The sequence below is a fragment of the Myotis nattereri genome (genome assembly GCF_964212035.1).
Source record: "Myotis nattereri genome assembly, chromosome: 3".
Classification (NCBI taxonomy): Eukaryota; Metazoa; Chordata; class Mammalia; order Chiroptera; family Vespertilionidae; genus Myotis; species Myotis nattereri.
The window spans coordinates 167,591,936-167,613,886 of record NC_138077.1 but is presented as its reverse complement, the minus strand read 5'-3'; the positions used below and the strand labels follow the sequence as shown (position 1 = coordinate 167,613,886).

General features: G+C 42.1%; 1 protein-coding gene across 1 annotated transcript; it reads right to left on the bottom strand.

Annotated features, from left to right (window-relative positions):
• Window positions 1–210: 210 nt before the first annotated feature.
• Window positions 211–3,052, bottom strand: DIRAS3 (DIRAS family GTPase 3). The gene is made up of 2 exons (XM_081087600.1): window positions 2,673–3,052; window positions 211–1,555 (listed from the first exon to the last, which is right to left on the bottom strand). The coding sequence occupies exon 2, from the start codon at window positions 1,496–1,498 to the stop codon at window positions 809–811; it is 690 nt and encodes a 229-aa protein (XP_080943726.1). The 5' UTR covers window positions 1,499–1,555; window positions 2,673–3,052; the 3' UTR covers window positions 211–808.
• Window positions 3,053–21,951: the final 18,899 nt, after the last annotated feature.

Below are 21,951 nucleotides of genomic sequence, written 5' to 3'. Positions count from 1 at the left end.
TCAAACCCTCCAGCCTGAAGGCTGACGTTCTATCCACTGAGCTAAAGCAGCTAGGGCTGAAATTTCAGTGCTGTCATGTGATTTTGTTGTTCAGTGGAGAAACAATTATCACAGGTGATCGTATGCAGGAGAAGCTTTAAGTCATGGAACCATTATGCTTTCTGAAAACCGCAATGTGGACTATCCGAACATTTTTAAATGACTCAGGACACTGGCACATCTTTATTTATTTATTTTTCATTTTTAAATTTATTTGTTATTGTTGATAGTATTACAGATATCACTTCCCCCCTCCCGCCTCCCCCCAGTCTCCACTTTCATAATTTTCTCTGCCCCCACCCTCAATACTCAAAATATTCATTTATCTTGTTTAATAGATGTCTCCCAGTCATCTAGCAAAGCTTTTGTTGCAAAAACACATTTCTTAACAATTACATACACAACAAGAAAGGTTTGGACATTTACAGGACTTGAAATGTTTAAAAATTAATACATGGTAACAGAGTTACAAGGACAGTGGCATCTTTCCGTTTATTTTGCTATTTCATTCTCTTTTTTCAAACAATTATCTCTGAAGTCTGTCAAGACTTCTCCTATTTTCCCTCCTCCAATATCAACGTGGTAACAATTTGAAGTCTCTTGGCCTGGGAAAAAGAAAAATTATGAATTGACAGGGGACACACACTGACGTCTAGCTGTTACAACCCAAAGCACAGCACACAGTCCTGTACAGGTGACACGTTCCACTGTCATCGGTCCACGTTCTCTACCCTCCGTCGGAGAAGGTGATCAGGACCCAGGGCTCCCATTATGACTCAGCGGCCAGCACGTCTTCGGCGATATTGGGCATCTGGGATTTCACGGGGGTGGGCTGGGGGGTGGTATCGGGCTCCCTCTCTTGGGTCAGCAGCTCAAAAAACAGCTCCTCCACGTTGATGTTCTTCTTGGCGGAGGTCTCGAAGAAGCCGCAATTCCACTTCAGCGCGTAGGCAGCGCCATCTAGCGTGGTCAGCTCCCGGCGGACCTCATCGCATTTGTTGCCCACCAGCACGATCGGGTACTTGTACAGGTTTGCACCCTTGATCTCGCGGATCAGCTCATAGAAGGGCGTCAGCTCTTCCAGGGTTTGCTTTTCGGTGACCGAGTAGACCAGGATGAAGGCGTGGCCCCTGGCAATCTTGAGGCACTGCAAGGCCGGGTAGAGCTGACCGCCAGGTAGGTCGGTAATGCGCATCTTGGTTCCGGAGCCGAAGAACCCGTCTGGAACATGGTAGATGACATCGGCCAAAGGCGCCTGTGGCACGTACTTATCAGAGTAGCAGCTGTTGACCCATCTCTGCACCAGGGCGCTCTTGCCGACGCCGGCAGAGCCCAGGACCACCACGCAGAAATCTTTTTTCTTCTTAGGGATCAGGATAGAGCGGATGAAACTGAGAGTGGGCGAAGGTCGCAGCCTCTGCCCCAGCTTCTCCTTGAGGCCAGAGCAAGAATTGCCCATGGTCGCGAACTGGCACGAAGACGTGCGCACAACTTCTGGGCACTGAGCAGGCGGAGCCTAGGGAGGAAGAAAGGGAGAGAGATGCCACTTAGAACCTGGAACGTGGTCCCCTGCCTGGCGACGCTGGGGGGGGGGGGGGGGTGTCTCTCAGCTCTTTCCCCAGCCCCACATCCTCCCTCCTCTTAGGCGGAGATTGGCTTATAACAGACGCCAGGATCGCGCCAACAAGGGCGCTGTACCCGGTGGCTACTGTTTAAAATGAGCATCTAAAACCACAGGAGCCAGGATGCTTGGTTCAAGGTGCCAAGAGATACCCACTGCCCACAGCAACTGTCTCCGTGTCATCCAGGGAGGGTACCCGCGGACGAAGTGCCCGCCAGCCCACACCCCCCCAAGGCCGCCCCTCCGCCCCGCCCCCCTCCATGCCCCGCGCGCACAGAGAAAAAATTGGGGTAGAAAAATATATACCCCAAAATTAAAGCCTTTACATGCCAGCGAGGTCGAATTAAAATATAACTAAATAGAATGATGAAAAATGAAACCACAGCTCTTACACCCAAAATGAGTCTTATACCTCAAATGCTAGTGTAAACTATTTTATCCTAAGAAGAGACCTATCCCAGGGAACCAGAAGCATTTGCCTTCAACTACAGGCTCCGTCACTTGCGGGCTTTGCGACCTTTATCAGTATTTGCATCTGCAAAACGGGCAAAACACTATCCACGTCACTGAACTGTTGTGAGCGTTAAATAACAGAATGCAGAACATCGGCATGTGGAAAGGTTTGATCAGTATCTGCTCCGATGTCCCGTAGAAATCCTGGCATGGAGCCTAAATATTTGCCATAATCTTAAAAAAATATTTTGTACTATGTATTGCTGCAATATAACAACCACATCCGCCCCTTTCTAAAGGGTTCTATCTGCCATTTGGTAATCCCTCGCACATCTACAAAAAGCAACAAATGACGCAATACATTTTTCAAGGGAAGGCTCCTGAAAAATAGCCAGGATATTTTTCTTTCAGGAATGGAATGACGCCACTAGAAACAATAGCTAAGAACTATTTGGTTTTTTAAAAAATAGAATAGTTAAAAAGCAAGATGCTAGCGGGCAAATCCACTCCGCCCCGGGCGGCAATGGCGGTATTTGCAGATGCGTCACCAATCGCTTACCTGAAGCTGCAACAGGAGCGCAGCACAACCAGCTCGCTCGGAGGTTCCGAGAGAAATGCTCCCAAAATTCTCCTCCGTTAGACCTGGGGGCGCAGGCTGGGAGACTCCACTTGCGCGATAGGCAGAGGGGGGACCGTCCTTGTGGGGGGCTGGCCGAGCACAGATGCATGCCCACCCCTCCCCCAGCCTTCCGTCCTGGCGTCCCCCACACCTGAGAGTGCCTGTACCCTAAGCCCAGGGCTGGAGGAAGGAGGGGGGGGGGGTCCTGGATTCACAGGCACTGGCCTCCGTGGGCTTAGCCGTACCAAGATTTCTGTTTTAAGAGACTGCAGGACCTTCCTCGCTGTTGGATTTCCTGTGGTTTAGACAGGTTCCATGTCAGAGGGATGAGGGTGCCCTTTAAACCCAGGGACATTAAGCAGCTATCACATTCATCCCTTCTCTTTCTCTAATGTCTCATTTGATCATCACAAAAACCTTATTTAAAAGACCAGGGCAGGAATAAAGATGCTTTTGGAGGCAAGACACACACTCAGACAGGAAAAACTGGGGTGGAAAATATATATAACCCAAAGTTAAAGCCTTTAAATCCCAGAGAAGTCCAATTAAAAGATAATTAAATAGAATTCACAAGAGATGATGAAAATATGAAACCACAGCTCTTACACCCAAAATGAGTCTTATACCTCACAAGCTAGTATAAAATACTTTACCTTAAGAAGAGCCCTGTCGCCCTAGACAGTTTACTCAGTGGATAGAGCATCCGTCATGGGTTTGATTCCGGTCAAGGGCATGTACCAGGGTTGCAGGCTCAATCCCTGGCCCTGGTCAGGGTGTGTGCAGGAGGCAACCAGTCGATGTGTCTCTCTCACATTGATATTTTTTTCTCTCTCTCTCTCTGTCTGTCCCCCTCCCTTCCACTCTCTCTAAAAATCAATGGGAAAATATCCTCGGGTGAGGATTAATAACAATGACAAAAAACCCACACACAAAAGAAGAGACCTATCCCAGGGAACCAGCACTATACTGGGCCAGAGGATTCAAGGAACTGGGCTACAAAGAGTTCTGAAATATATATAAGCTAGTTAGGATTCACAATTTGGAGATACATATGTCAGGGAAAAAGACAATTAATTGAGACTAACATTGAAATGAATCAGATGTTGGAATAATGTGAGAAGGATTTTAAAGCAGCCATTATACTTCAACAAGCACTTATACTTCTTTTGAAACAAATAAAATAAAAACTTCAGCAAATAAAATATATAAAAAGGATCTAAATGAAAATTGTAGAACTGAAAAATACAATAATATAACTTTTTCAAAAATATGCTTTTATTGATTTTATAGAGAGAGGATGGGAGAGAGATACATAAATGAGACAAACATTCATGGGTTGCTTCCTGCACACCCCTTACTGGGAATCGAGCCCAGGCATGTGCCCTGACCGGGAATTGAACTGGCAACCTCTCAGTGCATGGTACGACACTCAGTCATCTAAGGCACACTGGCCAGGGTTAAACTTTTTAAAACTTCCTAAATGGGTTCAATAGTAGATGACAGAGGATAGAATCAGTGAACTGAGGATAAAGCAATAAAATGTACTTAATGTAAACAACAGAGAGATAATAAACTGGGGGAGGGGTGGGCTGAATAGTCTCAAGGACACATAGGACATTCCTACATTCCTATCATTAAAGTCCCAGAAGGAGGGGGGAAAGAGTGGATCTGAATATTGGAAGAAATGATGACTGAAAACTTCCCAAATTTGGTGAAAGACACAACCTAAGTTCCAAGAGACTGAGCAAACTCTACCAGGATAATTCCAGGGAAATTCATGCCAAGACACATACAGCAGCCTCCCTTATTCGTGGGGGATGCATTCCAAGATCCTCAGTGTATGCCCGAAACTGCAAATATTACCAAACCTTATATATAACTATGTTTCTTCCTATGCACACATACCTGTTTCATTTATAAATTTGGCAATTTCACAGGTAGAAGATTTGCTCTTACTACAGGTCTTAGCAACCTCAGCATATGATTTTTTTTCTTTCATTATTGAGTGGATAACCTTCACCTTTTCACCATTATTAAGTAAAATAAGGGTTACTTGAACACAAGCCCTACAATACCATGACAGTCAATCTTGATAACCAAGATAGCTACTAAATGATTAATAGGTGGGTCGAATGTATAGCATAGATATGCTGGACAAATCGATGATTCACATCCCAGGTGGGATAGACCAGGATGGCGGGAGATTTCATGGCACTACTCAGAACAGCATGCAATTTAAAACTTGTGAATTATTTATTTGTGGAATTTTTCATTTAATATTGTTGGACAGTGATTGGCTGTGTGTAACTGAAACCTTAGAAAGTGAAACCACAAATAAGTAACTACTATAATCACATTCTGAAAGCTGAACACACACACATACACACAAAACTTTTGAAAGCAGCTAGGAAAACCAACAACATACTACCTATTTAATTCTGATGACAGCAGATATCTCCTTTGAAACCATAGATGCCAGAGTAAATGGCATGACATTTTTCAAGTGCTGAAAGAAAAACACTCCCAACACTAAATTCTATATCCAAAAAAGTGATCTTTCAAGAAACACAGAAGTAATAGTGATATGTTCAGAAAAGCTAAGAGAATGTGTTGCTAATGAACCTATCCTTAATGAATGGAAAATGGAAGCTTCTTTACACAAAAAGGAAAAGATAACAGAGGACAACTTGGAATTTCAAAAAGGAAAGGAGAATGTCAAAATACGTAAAAAAAAAAAAAGTAGGGATAAATATGACAGATTAACTTTCATGAGTTTTTATAATCATATTTGATGACTGAAACAAAAAATCATAACATCTGATACTCAAGGCAATAATATTAAAAATTGGGGAAGGCAAAGAGCCTGAAATAGAGGTAAGGTTTCCATACTTCACTCAAAGTGGCAAAATGTTGAAATCAATAGACTGTGATAAGTCACAAACGCATATTTTAATATTCAGAGCAACAACTTTTTATACAGAGATACATTCAAGCACACTTAAAAGTAAATTAATATGGACTCCTACAGAAATGTTCTGGTAACCCACAAAAAGGTGAGAAAAATGAAACAGAGGAAAACTAGAAAACAAATAATAATGTCACATAACCTCAAATATATATAAAAAAATTGCCTAAATGTAAATTGGTGTAAATAGACCAATTAAAAAGGCAGACTGGTAGAATGAATTAAAAAAAAAAAAAAGCCCTGGCAAGTATGTTCAGTGGTTAGAGCACTGGGCTGCACACGGAAGGGTCTCAGGTTTGATTCCCAATCAAAGACATTATATCCAGGTTGCAGGTTCGATCTTTGGCCCCAGTTTGGGGCACATGTCAGAAGTAACCAATCGATGTGTCTCTCACATTGATGTCTCTCTCTCTCTCTCTCTCTCTCTCTCTCTCTCTCTCTCTTCCTCCTTTCCACTCTCTCCAAAAATCAATGGAAAAATAATATCCTTGGTGAGGATTAACAATAAGAAAACACAAAAAAAATTCACAAACCAACTACATGGTTTTTGAAGTGAGAAGAAACTCATTTCACATTTAATAACATAGATAGGTTGAAAGAAAAATATTTTTATATGGAAACAGAATATGTAGAAACCAAAATGAAAAACACAGAATTATTTACAATCATGCTAAAGAAAATGAAATTTTGTATATGCTTGACAAAACAAAGGATATGAATGCTGAAAATTACAAAATCCAAATAAAGACATCAAAGAAGACCTAATTACATGATGAGACATAATATGTTCATGGATTAGAAGACACACTTAGTAAAGATGCAGTTCTCTCCAAATTGATCTATATATTTAATACTAGTGGCTGGGTGCATAAAATTCATGCACATTAAAAGGGGATTTATTGGAGGAAATATTGTAATATTGCTATTTGCCCTTTATAATAGAAGGGCCAAGAGATGAAAGAAAATTAGTAAAATGTATATGAAAATCTTCCTCCTGTCAGAATCTGGGGCATACCACGGGACCCAGAGTCAAGTCCCCGCCCACCCGTGGCACCTCAAAATCATGTGAAACCCAGACCCAGCTGGCCCCACCCCCATTGGGCAAGATCCAGACCTGGCAGGCTGGGCGGGGGGGAGGGGGGCGCAACCTCCGGTCCCCTGGCCCGGCATCGGGCGGGGGGCACAGCCTAAGGTCACCTGTCAAACCCTGCCATGTGGGGAGCACAGCCTGAGATCCCCCATCAAGCTCTGCCGGGCAGGGGGCATGGCCTGAGGTCTCCGGGCCTGGTGTCAGGGTGGGGGGCACAGCCTGAGGTCCCCTGGTCTGGCGTTAGGGCAGGGGGCACAGCTTGAGGTCTCTCAGCCAGGGCCGGGAAGGGGGGCACACCTTGAGGTCTCCCTCAAGCTCCGCTGGGTGGGGACACAGCCTGAGATTCCCCATCAAGCCCTGCTGGGTGGGGGGGTGCAGCCTCAGGTCCCCCAGCCCAGCAGGGGGAGCAGCCTGAGGTTCCCCCGCCCAGCACCAGGGCGGGGGCACACCTTTAGGTCCCCCGTCGAGCCCTGCCAGGCGGAGGGCACAGCCTGAGGTCTCCTGTCAAGCTCTGCTGGGCGGAGGGCGCAGCCTGAGGTCCTCCAGCCTGGTGCCAGGGTGGGGGGGCGTGGCTTGAGGTCCCCTGTCAAGCCCCACTGGACGGGGGGTGGGGGAGGGGGGTGCAGCCTCAGGTCCCTGCTGATTACTCGTTAAAGCTGGTTAGAGGAACTCGGCCTCTGCTGTGGGTGCAGCCATCTTGTGTTACCGAACCCCTCCCCTGCCCCCACCCCCCGCCTCCGCTGTGGGTGCTGCCATCTTTTGTGATGGTGTGATGGTCAATTTACATATTCCCTCTTTATTAGATAGGATAATTCTTGTCAAAATCCCAGCAAGATTTCTTGTGAACATAGACAAGCTTATTTTAAAATTTATATGGAAAGACATAATACATAGAATAGCTAAAACACATTTGAAAAAGAAGAATAATTTGAAATGAATCCCTCTACTTGGTATTAAGTTTTACAATATAGCTACAGTAATCATGATCGTGTCATATTGTTGGATGGACAGATATGTACATAAATAGAACAGAATAGAGAACCCAAGAATAGGCCCACACAAACATGCCAAACTTGTTTTTGATAAAGGCCCCAAAGCAATTCAATGCAGGAAGAAGAGTCTTTTCAGCAAATGGTGCTAGAGCAATTGTACATCCATAGACAAAAGCAAACAAGTAAACAAAAAATCCCAAACAAAACCTCACATCATTTACACAATGAATGTAAAAGTACAAAGTCATTAGAAATAGAAATCAAACAAAATCTTTGGGATTTAAGTCTAGGCCAAGGTCTTAGCCTTGACACCAGTAGCACAATCCATGAAAGGGAAATTTGATAAATTAGACTTCACAAAAATTACAACTTTTTCTTTGTGAAAGACCCTGTAAAGCCAATGGAAAGAAAAGGTATACTAGCACACTGAGAGAAAATATTTGCAAGCCATAAATTGGGCATATAATTAGTCTATAGAATATATAGAGAACTCATAAAACTGAATAATAAAGAAGTCCAATTAGAAAATAGGCAAAAGACACAAATAAACATTTCACTGAAGAAGATATACAGCTGGTAAATAACCACATATAAAATTTTTCAACATTATTAGCCACTAGAGGAATGCAAATTAAAAGCACAATGTGATATTTCTACACGCCTACCAAAATAGCTAAAATAAAAAATAGTCATAACACAAAAAGCTGATGAGGCTGCAGATCTCCCATACATTGCTGGGGGCAATGCAAAATGGTAGCCACGCTGGAAAACAGTTTGGCAGTCTGTTATAAAAGCAAACATGCAACTCAACATACAATCAGCAATTGCACTTTGGGGTATTTATCCTAGATAATTAAGAAAAAACTTTGTTCACACAAAACACACATAAATTTATATGTACCTTTTGCACACAAATATTTATAACACCTTAATTCAGCAATTTTCAACTGTTGTGCTGCCAGAAAATTTAAAACATGCAATAGCTGACTATTTAGTCAGAGGAACCAACCTCTTTCCCCTTAGATTGTCAAATAAAAACCGACAACAGCAACACAACAATAGCCATCCAGTGTGAATGATCCAAAATTATACTTTTTTTTCAGATCGGCCAAAAATATATTTTTCGATGTGCCAAAGAATTTTAGTAATTAGTTTATGTGTGCTATGAGATGAAAAGTGTTGAACATTACTGCCTTAATTCATAGCAGCTAAATAATGAAAACTACTCAGCCATTGTGACACAGATATTGCACTAATAATTTTACATATGCTAACTCATTTAGAATTTGCTATAAATCTATGAAGTAGAGTATTACTAACTCGATTTTACGAATAACGAGACTGGGCATAGAGAGGTTAAGTGGTAGAGGCTAGGAAGTCGGGCTAGCTCCAGGACCTGTGCGTTTTACCCCATGCTACCACTGTAGTAGAGTCAGGTGGTAATGTTCACAACCTTCACAATGATAATTTGGGGAGTCTGTTTCCTTTCCTTTCTAGGCTCCTCTCCCCTCATCCTCCTTTTAAGTTTTATGGAAAACTAATGGCAGTTGTGTTCTCCATCCTTCACAAGGAGATAGTATCTTATTACAATTTTGATTTCTGGATTAAGGTTGCTTCAGAAATCCCTTCCCTTATCCTCGGCAAACATCTTCTCCCATTCCTACCACTTCTGTTTCCAAACTGACTGTTTTCTCCGAAGCACCCTACTGCTACAAACAGCCCCTTGTTCACAAAGGTATCATCTCTTACCTCACGAGGAAAGGAGGCCACCAGCTCCTGGCCCACACTTTCTCCAACCAAGGTTAATGTCTTCATCTGAGCCCTCATGTGCTTTTCAACCTGTGGTCCTAGGATCACCTGTATGGGAATCACCTGGGATGCTTGTTAAACATACCCAACCCAATTTACATGTCAAATTTATCTATCTATCTATCTATCTATCTATCTATCTATCTATCTATCTATTTATCTATTTATTTAAATATGTTTTATTGATTTTCTACAGAGAGGAAGGGAGAGGGAAGAGTCAGAAACATCGATCAGCCGCCTCCTGCACGCCCCCCACTGGGGATGTGCCCGCAACCAAGGTACATGCCCTTGACTGGAATCAAACCTGGGACCCTTGAGTCCGAAGGCCAACGCTCTATCCACTGAGCCAAACCGGTTCTGGCAACATGTCAAATTTATTTGATAAAAAATACTGAGCTACCAGCCCGGCCAGTGTAGCTCAGTGGTTGAGCTTCAACCAATGAACCAGGAGGTTACAGTTGGATTCCCAGTCAGGGCCCATCAATCCCCAGTAGGATGCATGCAGGAGGTAGCCAATCAATGATTCTCTCTCATCATTGATGTTTCTATCTCTCCCTCTCCTTTCCTCTCTGAAATCAATAAAAAATATATTTAAAAAAATACCCAGGTTACATCCACAGAATCAGAATCTATAGGTGAAACATGAGGGTCTGCATTTTAACAAGCCCACTCATGTGATTCTGATGCAAAAGAAAGCTTGAAACTACTCCTTGAGGACCTTGCTTGATCAATAATCCATCTCTATCCTATCTCTTTGACCTCTTTCTTTCCATTATATTCTTTGTCTTAGCTTACAAATATACCCAAGTCCTTTTTTTCCTAATAATAAGAGTTCCTACATAATAGGGTTGTGGTCATGAATAATGTGTATGCTCCTGTATTGGAATTTGCCTAATTATTTGTTACCATGATTAAACTGGTGCTATGAATTTTGGGGAGGAAGATTCCAGAGATGAAATACTGTTTTCATCACATCATATCCCAGGTACATACTATGAACATTCTTTTGCTGTTTCATCTAAAATCTTATCACCTAGCTAAAGCTCACCTAGGTTTTCTCCTATGTTATCTTCTAGGAGTTTGATATTTTACATTTAGATCTATGATCCATTTTGAGTTAATTTTTGTGAAGGGTTTAAGGTCTGCGTGTACATTTTTTTTTTTTTTTTTTTTTTGCATAGGGATACCCAATTGTTTCAGCACAATTTATTGGGGGAATAAAACTAAATATCATTGCTCCATTGAATTGTCTTTGCTCCTTTGTCACAGATCAGTTGACTATAATTGTGTGGTCTATTCCTGGGCTCTCTATGCTGTTCCATTGGTCTATGTGTCTATTCTTATTCTTTTGCTAGCACTATGCTGTATTGGTCACTGTAGCTATATACAAGTTGTCCCTCCAAATGTATACACACTCATTTCTGTAGATCTTTTAAATTTCGAAAATGAACTGTACGTTAATAAACACTGATTTTGTAATCTCAAAGTGTGTATAATTTTGGGGGGACACCCTATAGTAAGTCTTGAAGTTGAATAATGTCAGTCCTTCAATTTTGTTTTTCTTCAGTATTGTGTTGGCTATTTTTTTTTTAACTTTTCATATAAACTTTAGAATCGAGTTGATGTCCACGCTCAGATTTTGATCAGTATTGTGTTGAATCTGTAAGTCCAGTTGAGAAGAATTGGCATCTTAACAATATCTCTCAATTTATTTGGATCATTTTTTTTTTTTTACTTCTTTCATTAGAACTTTGTATTTCTCTGGATATAGTTCTTGTATGTATCTTGACAGATTTATTATTTAGGTTTTTTAATGCTAATGTAAATGGTATTATGTTATTAATTTTAAATTCCAGTATTCAGTGTTGGTATAAAGGAAATAAATTTATTTTATACATTTACTTGTATTCTGTGACCTTGCTATAGTCACTAGTTTCAGAGTGATTTTCTATTTCGTCAATTCTTTGGGGTTTCCTACATAGACTATCATGTAACCTACAAATTCAGTTTTATTTCTTCCTTTGCAATCTGTTTAACTTTTATTTTTTAATTATTAAAAAATATTTAGTCCTACTGTCCTCATAATATTCACTGTGTTCCCTATGTCCCAGGTGCTATTTCAAGCCTTTTATATATATATATATATATATATATATATATATATATATATAGAGAGAGAGAGAGAGAGAGAGAGAGAGAGAGAGAGAGAGAGAGAGGAAGGGAGGGGGAGAGACAGAGAGAGATGAACATCAATGTGAGAGAGACACATTGATTAGTTGCCTCCTGCACCTGCCCTGACCAGGGCCAAAATTGAGCCTGCAACCGAGGCACATGCCCTTAACTGCAACTGAACCCGGGATGCTTCAGTCTGTAGCTGAGGCTCTAGCCACTTAACCAAACTGGCTAGGGCTATTTCCAGCCTTTTATATCTATCTACTCATTAAATTCTCAATAATTTACTCACAAGAATTCTATATAGTATATACTATTATTATCTCAATTTTATAGATTACATTGGTCTGTAGTTTTCCTTTCTTTTAATGTCTTTATCTGGTTTTGGTTTTAGGGTAATGTTGTCCCCATAAAATGATTTAGAAGATGTTTTCTATACTTTTACATTCTGGAAGAAATTTTAGTAATTCATATTATTATTACTCACCTTAAATATTTAGTTGAATTTACCAATAAAGATATTTAGATATTGTAATTTCCTTTTTGGGAGATTATTAATTGTTAATTCAATTTTCTTCATTTTCATTATTCAGATTATTATTCCTGTATGAATTTTTTGTACTTTTTGCCTTTCAAGCAATTTATCTATGAAATGTCAAGTTTGTGGACATAGAATTGTTCAGTATAGTTCTTTATTAACCTGTCAATGTCCATCATATCAGTAGTGATGACCCTAGTTCATTTCTGATATTGATAATTTGTGTCTTCTCTCTCTCTTTCTCTCTTTTTTTTTTTTCTTGGTTACTCAGGCTACAGCTTTATCCATTTATTGATCTTTTCAAGGAGCCATTTGTTTTGTTTGTTTCATTGATTTCCATTTTCTCTCCTCTCTTAGCATACCAATTTACAACATACATTTATAACAAATTTAAGTCCAGTTTTAAATACCAGTTCACATGAACACTATACCAGTTCACAGGCAATGCAGGTACCTTATAACATAGTATTCCCAATTCATTCCTCCTTTCCTTTTTAACATTAATGCCACTCATTTCACTCACCTATATGTTATAATCACCTAATTCATTATTACTCTTATTACTTTTAACAGTTATCTATTATTTCAATAAGTAAGAAAAAGAAAATATTTCATTTTACCTTCATTTATTCCATCTCTAATGGAACACTCTTCCATTCTTTATTTAAATCTAAGTGCTGAGGAAAAACATTATAGAGAACATGCTGCCTGGAAAGAAACTTAAAGGGAGAAGAAGACATTGGGGAAAGGATGTCTCTGACAGAAGAATGATGCCAAAGGGCACAGAGCCAAAATGCATCCGTTGATACAACGGTAGTTGAATTGGAATCCATCCTAGAAATCGTCTGTTTAATTACCTCATTTCCTAGGTGAGTAATTTGTCCAAGATTACACAGCTAGAAAGTTGCAGAATTGTTATTCAGAGCCAGGAAGAGTGACTTCAGCACCTATTCTAACCACAGAAGGTGGTTAAGACCTGCTCAAGATGTCACAGCCAATCAGACACAGGACAAGGCTTTCAGTTCCTTTCTTCCATACCCATCACCTTTCACTCTCCTGCAAGTGCACAATCCTGAAAAATAGTTAATGATAAGAAATCCTATGGGGATATTAGAGACGGAGTTAACATAGTCTTCTGGGGTCCAGGAAAAAAAAAATTCTGTAGGAATCATACATAATATATTCGTAGGAGGCAGAGAGGATTTCTAGAGTAGCACTAACTACAACTTTGAATAAGCTGCCAGCATAGTCTTTTTAATGAAATGAGCTAGAATCCTTTTTTGGAAACTTTCCTAAGTGATCAAATCTGTGTGAGTGAACACTTACACCCTAGACCCAAAGGAATGCATCACTCTACTGAAGCCTCTTTGACAAAGTGCGCCATGGGTGGAGAGTGTCAGATGTAATAGAACTGGCAGGGGAAGATCTTTCTTTCATTCCAGGATACTCACCTTGGAGCATTATATAATAACTAGAGGCCCGGTGCACAGATTTGTGCACTGGTGGGGTCCCTTGGTGTGGCTTGTGGGGATCCGGGGAGGAGCCTCCCTACTCATCCCAGGCCCACTCATCCCAGTCAGCTGAGCAGCACTCCTGCTGTGGGAGCACACTGACCACCAGGGGGCAGCTCCTGCATTGAGCATCTACCCCCTGGTGGTCAGTGCATGTCATAGCAACTGGTCGAGCAGTTGAGTTGTCACTTAGGTTTTTATGTATAGACTAGAGGCCCAGTGCACAAAAATTTGTGCACTCGGGGGGGGGGGGGTCCCTCAGCCCGGCCTATGCCCTCTTGCAGTCTGGGACCCCTCGGAGGATGTCCACCTGCTGGCTTAGGTCCGCTCCCTGGGGGATCGGGCCCAAGCTGGCAGTCAGACATCCCTCTTGCAGCCCTTGGGGGATGTCCACTTACCAGCAGGGAGCAGACCTAAGCTGCAGTCGGACATCGTTAGTGCTGCTGAGGAGGCAGGAGAGGCTCCCACCACCACTGCTGTGCTGGCAGCCATCAGCCTGGCTTGTGGCTGAGCAGAGCTCCCCCTGTGGGAGCTCACTGACCACCAGTGGGTAGCTCCTGCATTGAGCGTCTGCCCCTTGGTGGTCAGTGTGTGTCATAGTGACCAGTCATTCCCAGTCATTCTGCTGTTATGGTCAATTTGCATGTTACCCTTTTACTATATAGGATAGAGGCCTGGTGCATGGGTGGATGCCGGCTGGTTTGCTCTGAAGGGTGTCCCGGATCAGGGTGGGGGTCCCACTTGCGTGCCTGGCCAGCCTGGGTGAGGGGCTGATGGCTGTTTTCAGGCTGGCCACACCCCTTTAGGGTGGGGGGTCCCCACTGGGGTGCCTGGCCAGTCTGGGTGAGGGTCTGAGGGCTGTTTTCAGGCTGGCCAAGCCCCCTGGCGACAGAAGCCCCCAGCCTCTCCTTTTTTTCTTTTTTTTTTTCTGGGATTTATTTACCTTCTATAATTGAAACTTTGTTGCCTTCAGTGGAGCTCAGAGCCGGCTGGAAGGCTTGGCTTCCTCCATCACTGGAGCAACCACGCCTCCTGCTTGCTTCAACTCTGTGGCTGCCGGCCACCATCTTGGTTGGGTTAATTTGCATATAGTTGCTCTGATCGGCTGGTGGGCGTAGCTTAAGGCATAGCAAAGGTACGATCAATTTGCATGTTGGTCTTTTATTAGATTAGATTACAAGTAAAAGGTTACATATTCACATAATCATAAGAATGTGTGTTAAAACATAGTGCTTAAAAAATAACTAAGAAAATAGGATGAGATATATGGCACCTCACCATTTACATAAATTTAAGATATATGCCTACAAAACAATGTTATATGTTTTTTCAGGAATATGCACATACAAAATACATTAACTGTTAAACACATTAGAACAGTTGCCTATGGAAGGCAAGGAAAAAGAGTGAGTTATGCAGGGTGTATACATATATATGATGTGTTATTTACATTTTTACATTTATATATACATATATACACTATATATTATATTTCTATTATTTCATATCCATGTTTATTATACATGCATGATTTATATAGTATATATCCTATACTTATGTAAATCGTGTGTATGTGTGTGTTATGACCCTGAACAATAATAAGATGCTTGAGAGTAGCATTTGTAAATGATGCATTTTAGAAGTCCTCACACTTCCTGGTATATAGCAGGCAAGCAATAAATATTTCTGAATGATTGGCTTGATCTTCAACTTACCTGATGTTCTGAGCATGACCTGCCAGATAGAGCAATGACCTTTCTCTCCAATATCTCCCGTTTCCCTGCTCCCAGTCCTCTCTTTGGCACTATGGTCTAGTAAAGTGACAGGAAAGAGCTGATAGAAAGAGGGAAATCATTATTTAAAAATGAAGAAAAATTCCTATTAAAGCCACATTTCACACCCCTTTTAAGTAAAAAAAAGTGTAGTTTTCCATCATATTCCCTTTTGATTGTTTCCATATGCACAGTATTTCCACTGTAAAATACTCATTAGCTTTTTCTTTGTATAAGTCAATAAAGAGAAATCAGTTTTCACCCACTGTTTTAAAGCAAAATCATGTTTCTGCCACTAAAATTAAATTCTAAAAGTCTGATTTTTAAAACAATTTTTAAATTTCATAACAGCTTTAGGTGTACAGAAGTACTGTAATGATAGTAAATTCCCATATGCCTCACAGCCATTTTGTCCTATTACCAATATCTTACATTAGTATGGTATATTCTTCACAGTTAATGGACCAATTTTAATACATAATTATGAACTCAAGTTAATACTTTGTTCAGATTTCTGCAAAGAGGACCTCAGTCTTTTCTCTTAAAGCTTTTAACTGATTAGATAAGGCCCAGCCACATTATGGAGGATAATCTGCTTCATACAAGTCTACTGATTTAATGTTAATCACATATAAAAAATACCTAGACTTATGCTTGACCAAACAATTGGATATCCTGGCTTACCCAAGTTGATGCATAAAATTAACCATGATAGGATTAAGACTTCCCACATATCTCCCAGACAGTTTCCCCTATTACAACAGTTTACATGTATATTTGTCACCAGGAATGAACCAATATGGATACATGATTATTAACCCAAGTCCATTATTTTTTAAATGTATAGTGTTTTATTTTCAATTACACTTGAAATATTATATTATATTAGCTTCAGTTGTACAATGGTTAGACATTTATATAACTTACAAAGTAATCACCCTGATAAGTCTAGTACCCACCTGACACCATATAATTACTACAATATTATTGACTATATTCCCTATGCTGTACTTTATATTCCCATGTCAAGTCCATTCTTTATTCGGATTTTCTCCTTTTCTTTTTTAATGTTCTCTCTGGGCCTCAAGATCCTATCCCATTTAGTTATCATGACTCCTTAGTTTCCTCTTGATTGTTATAATTTTTCAGACTTTGCCTGTTTTATACTACCTTGAAATTTTTGAGGATTACCAAATATTTTGTAGAATGTCTCTCAATTGGGACATACTTAATATTTTTCTCATAATTATCCTGGAGAATTGTTTGGGAGGAAAGCCACAGAGGTACAATATCATTCTCATCACATCACATCACAGGTATATACTGTCAACATGACATTACTGTCTATGTTATCCTTCATCACCTGGTCAAGGTAGTGTTTGTCAAATTTCTTCACTGTAAAATTAATTCTTCTTTCTCCCCCTTTCCATGTTATACTCACAAGCCTGAGTCTTAAAATGTAAGACTGCCGAAGCGGTTTGGCTCAGTGGATAGAGCGTCGGCCTGCGGACTGAGGGGTCCCGGGTTCGATTCCGGTCAAGGGCATGTACCTTGGTTGCGGGCACATCCCCAGTAGGGGGCGTGCAAGAGGCAGCTGATTGATCTCTCTCATTGATGTTTCTAACTCTCTATCCCTCTCCCTTCTTCTCTGTAAAAAATCAATAAAATATATTTTTTTTAAAAAATGTAAGACTAATTAATACAATCCAGAGACTGGTATTTAAAAAGAAAGCTTTACAATAACAAAACAATTCTTAGGCAAGAACAAGAAGAGGTTTCCCTCCCCTGCACCAACAGTGGGAGAGAGGTTTCCTTCAGACTTCTTAGGATTGTATAAAGAATCTGATTTGATAAAGTTTTAAATTGACATGATGCACAAGAATATTCATTTTGTTTTTTATACAACACTAGAGGCCCATTGCACAAAGAGATTTGTGCAATAGGCCTTCCCTTCCCCTGGCTGCCGGCACCGGTTTTCCTCTGGCACCCGGGACCCAGGCCTTCACTCCGGCTGGAGCCTTCAGTCTTCGCGGCTCCGGACGGAGCCTTCAGTCTTTGCTCTGCTGCTTCGCCCCTACATATGCAAATTAACTGCCATCTTTGTTGGGTTAATTCGTATACTCTCCTGATTGGCTGGTGAGCATAGTGGAGGGATGGTTAATTTACATGTTTGTCTATTATTAGGTGAGATTACGCTTTGATTGGTTGAACGGACGACTGGATGACCAGACACTTAGCATATTAGACTTTTATTATATAGGATGGAGGCATGTGAATACTTTTGGTTTTTGCCTGGTTCTGTGCTTTGTTAATATACATCTGTCCTTGGCCACACAATGTGAGAATAATGAGAATAACATAATATATCAGAATAATAACATAAGAATCAAATACAGAGATAAACAAAGGACTATGAGAACGTTGGAAGAAAGAATACTTTCAGCCAGGCAACTTGAGGACAGCTTCATGGAGGGTATGACATGTGAGCATGGGTTTAAGAGGCAGAGGAGGCTGAAAGAATATCACATGCACTAACATGGAAAGCAGAAGGAAATGCAGAGGTCGAATGTGTGAGCACACAGGGCAAGTAGAATGTCTGTGCCAGGCTAAAGAGTTTTCACTTTATTCTGTAAGCATAGTTATGGGGGACACTGACATTTTGGGTTAAGGGCAGTAATATGATCAGATCTGAGTTTTAGAAATCTTAGAGGGAAGGCGGGGGCAGAGGGGGGGTGAGTGGGTGGGAAAAGATTAACCAAAGAACATATCTATCTAATAATAGGGTAATATGCAAATTGGTTGGGACGCTGTCATGTAACGACTGATCAGCAGGCTGCGTGCACAGCAGGCACGGGTGGGCAGGGACTTGCAGTGTCAGGGCTGGGGGCCGGGGAGGTGGGGCCTGGTGGAGGGCGGCCTGTACTCCCCACATGGCGATGGAGGCTATGAGAGCTTCTGATGGCCACTGCCGCTTGCCCAGGGCTGGCCCGGGGCTCTGGCAAGCCGCCAATGGTCGCTGCCACTGCGAGGGCCCGAAGCTCAGGCGATGAGGGCCAGGTGAGGCTCAGGCAAGCCACAGTGGCTGCGATGGCCGAGGCTCAGGCAACCTTGCAGCTGGCAGTGGCAGCAGCAGAGGTGTGATGGGGACCTCACCTTCCCCTGATCGCAGGGTCGCCTCCTGCAGAGGGAGGCCAGAGGCAGCAGCAGCGAGGGGGTCAAGGGGGTGGTCCCTTCCCTTGATCGGCTGGTCGCCTCCTGCAGAGGGAGAGAAGACTGCAGCTTAGGCTCGCTACCCGCGGGGAGCAGGCCTAAGCCATTAGTAGGATATCCCCTGAGCGCTCCTGGACTATGAGAAGGGGCAGGCTGGGCTGAGGGACACCACCCACCCTTCCAGTGCATGAATTTTATGCACCAGGCCTCCAGTATGCATATATGCATAACCCATGGATACAGACAATAGTGTGGTAAAGGCCTGGGACGGGGGCAGATGTGGAATAGAAGGGGTCAATGGGGGAAAAAGAAGGACACCTGTAATACTTTGAACAATAAACATAAATTTTAAAAAATTATTCACCTGATGTAAATAAAAAAAGAAAAGAAAAATAACTGGCAAGTGCCTATTGGAAGGATAAGAGGTTAGAAAGAGGGAGAAAAGGAGGTATTACAAGAAATTATGGAGAGAACCAAGATGGCGGCATAGGTTAACGCCGGAGTTTGCTGCTTTGAACAACTACTTCAAAAGTGAAACCAAAAAACGGAAGGGACATCACCCAGAACCACAGGAACGCTGGCTGAGTGGAAGTCCTACAACTAGGAGGAAAGAGAAACGCATACGGACACTCAGAGGAGGCGCAGTGCTGAAGTCAAATTCTGAGGTGCGGAGTGTGCGGAGCGGGCTGGCGGCGGAGGGCGCGGTTGGCGTTTTCAATCGGGAGGGAGACGCAGACTCTGAGCTCCAGATACGGGTGAGTCTTTAGGGACCCAGACTCAAACGGGAGAAGCGGGACTGTCTGGCTTCGGTCAGAGCGAGTGCAGCTTTCTCTCCGAGCTTTGCAGCGGGTGCTGGGACTCAGAGAGGCAGAGCCCCTGGGGACAGGACTGAGAGCCGCCATAACTGCTCTCTCCGGCCCACCCTGTTGATCCTGTGCGACCCGCCCAGCCCAAGCCCTGCACAGAGGCATTTGCTGGATAGCCTCAGGCAAAGGCTAGATTAGCACCTCCCTAGAGGACAGAAGTTCTCTCACTGCAGACACAGCTGATTCTCATAGCCACTTGGTCTGGAGGTCAAACCCTCCCTGGAATTAGCTACAACAATCAAGATTTAATTATAAGACTGAGAACAAAGACCACTAGGGGTGCACCAAGAAAGCATAACAAAATGCGCAGACAAAGAAACAGGACAAAATTGTCAATGGAAGATATAGAGTTCAGAACCACACTTTTTTTCTTTTTTTTTTTTTATATATTTTATTGAGTTTTTACAGAGAGGAAGGTAGAGAGATAGAGAGTTAGAAACATCGATGAAAGAGAAACATCGACCAGCTGCCTCCTGCACACTCCCCACCGGGGATGCGCCCGCAACCAAGGTACATGCCCTTGACCGGAATCGAACCCGGGACCCTTCAGTCCGCAGGCCGACGCTCTATCCACTGAGCCAAACTGGCCCCGGCAGAACCACACTTTTAAGGTCTCTCAAGAACTGTTTAGAAGCCGCCGATAAACTTAATGAGATCTACAAGAAAACTAATGAGACCCTCGATCTTATATTGGGGAACCAACTAGAAATTAAGCATACACTGACTGAAATAAAGGATAATATACAGACTCCCGACAGCAGACCAGAGGAGCGCAAGAATCAAGTCAATGATTTGAAATGCGAGGAAGCAAAAAACACCCAACCAGAAAAGCAAAATGAAAAAAGAATCCAAAAATGCGAGGATAGTGTAAGGAGCCTCTGGGACAGCTTCAAGCGTACCAACATCAGAATTATAGGGGTGCCAGAAGATGAGAGAGAGCAAGATATTGAAAACCTATTTGAAGAAATAATGACAGAAAACTTCCCCCACCTGGTGAAAGAAATGGACTTACAGGTCCAAGAAGCACGGAGAACCCCAAACAAAAGGAATCCAAAGAGGACCACACCAAGACACATCATAATTAAAATGCCAAGAGCAAAAGATAAAGAGAGAATCTTAAAAACAGCAAGAGAAAGAAACTCAGTTACCTACCAGGGAATACCCATACGACTGTCAGCTGATTTCTCAACAGAAACTTTGCAGGCCAGAGGGAGTGGCAAGAAATATTCAAAGTGATGAATACCAAGAACCTACAACCAAGATTACTTTATCCAGCAAAGCTATCATTCAGAATTGAAGGTCAGATAAAGAGCTTCACAGATAAGGAAAAGCTAAAGGAGTTCATCACCACCAAACCAGGATTATGTGAAATGCTGAAAGGTATCCTTTAAGAAGAGGAAGAGGAAGAAAAAGGTAAAGATACAAATTATGAACAACAAATATGCATCCATCAACAAGTGAATCTAAGAATCAAGTGAATAAATAATCTGATGAACAGAATGAACTGTTGATTATAATAGAATCAGGGACATAGAAAGGGAATGGACTGACTATTCTTGGGAGGGAAAGGGGTGTGGGAGATGCGGGAAGAGACTGGACAAAAATCGTGCACCTGTGGATGAGGACAGTGGGTGGGGAGTGAGGGCGGAGGGTGGGGCGGGAACTGGGAGGAGGGGATTTATGGGGGGAAAAAAGAGGAACAAATGTAATAATCTGAACAATAAAGATTTAATTAAAAAAAAAAAGAATGTTCTAAAAAAAAAAAAAACCTAAAAAAAAAAAAAAAGAAATTATGAAAGGATAGAAAAATAAAGGAGGTGATATTGGAAATAGAGAAGAATAGAAAAATTTAGAGATATTATGGAGGCAGAATAGATAAGACGTGTAGTCAATACAACAACTAACAGTAATAGAGACTAGTAGGATGTTCACTAAACCCATTTCCTCCTTTTCCTGGCCACCCAGCTGGAGTACATTCCCCAGCATCCTTTGCATTAGACGGCACTGTGTGACTGAGTTCTAGCCAAACAGAACACTATGGATGAAAGTCACATACATTCCTTCCAGACCCATCCTCTAGGCTCTCTTTCTCTTCTCCATTCCTCGTCACAGTGGAATGGAGAACTCCCATTCTGCTCTGTGGGCCATGCATTGAAAATGGTAGAACCACAGGAGAGCAGGAGCTCTGTTTCCCGAATCACCACTTGGAGAAGCATTACCCAACTTGCTAGACCTTGAGACAGGTGAGAAGTAAATGGCATGCTTGGGTCTCTCTGCAATCACAACATAGTTTA

Excerpts from the sequence above, each read along its gene's own strand:
- DIRAS3 (XM_081087600.1), bottom strand. The coding sequence starts at position 1,498 with ATGGGCAATTCTTGCTCTGGCCTCAAGGAGAAGCTGGGGCAGAGGCTG.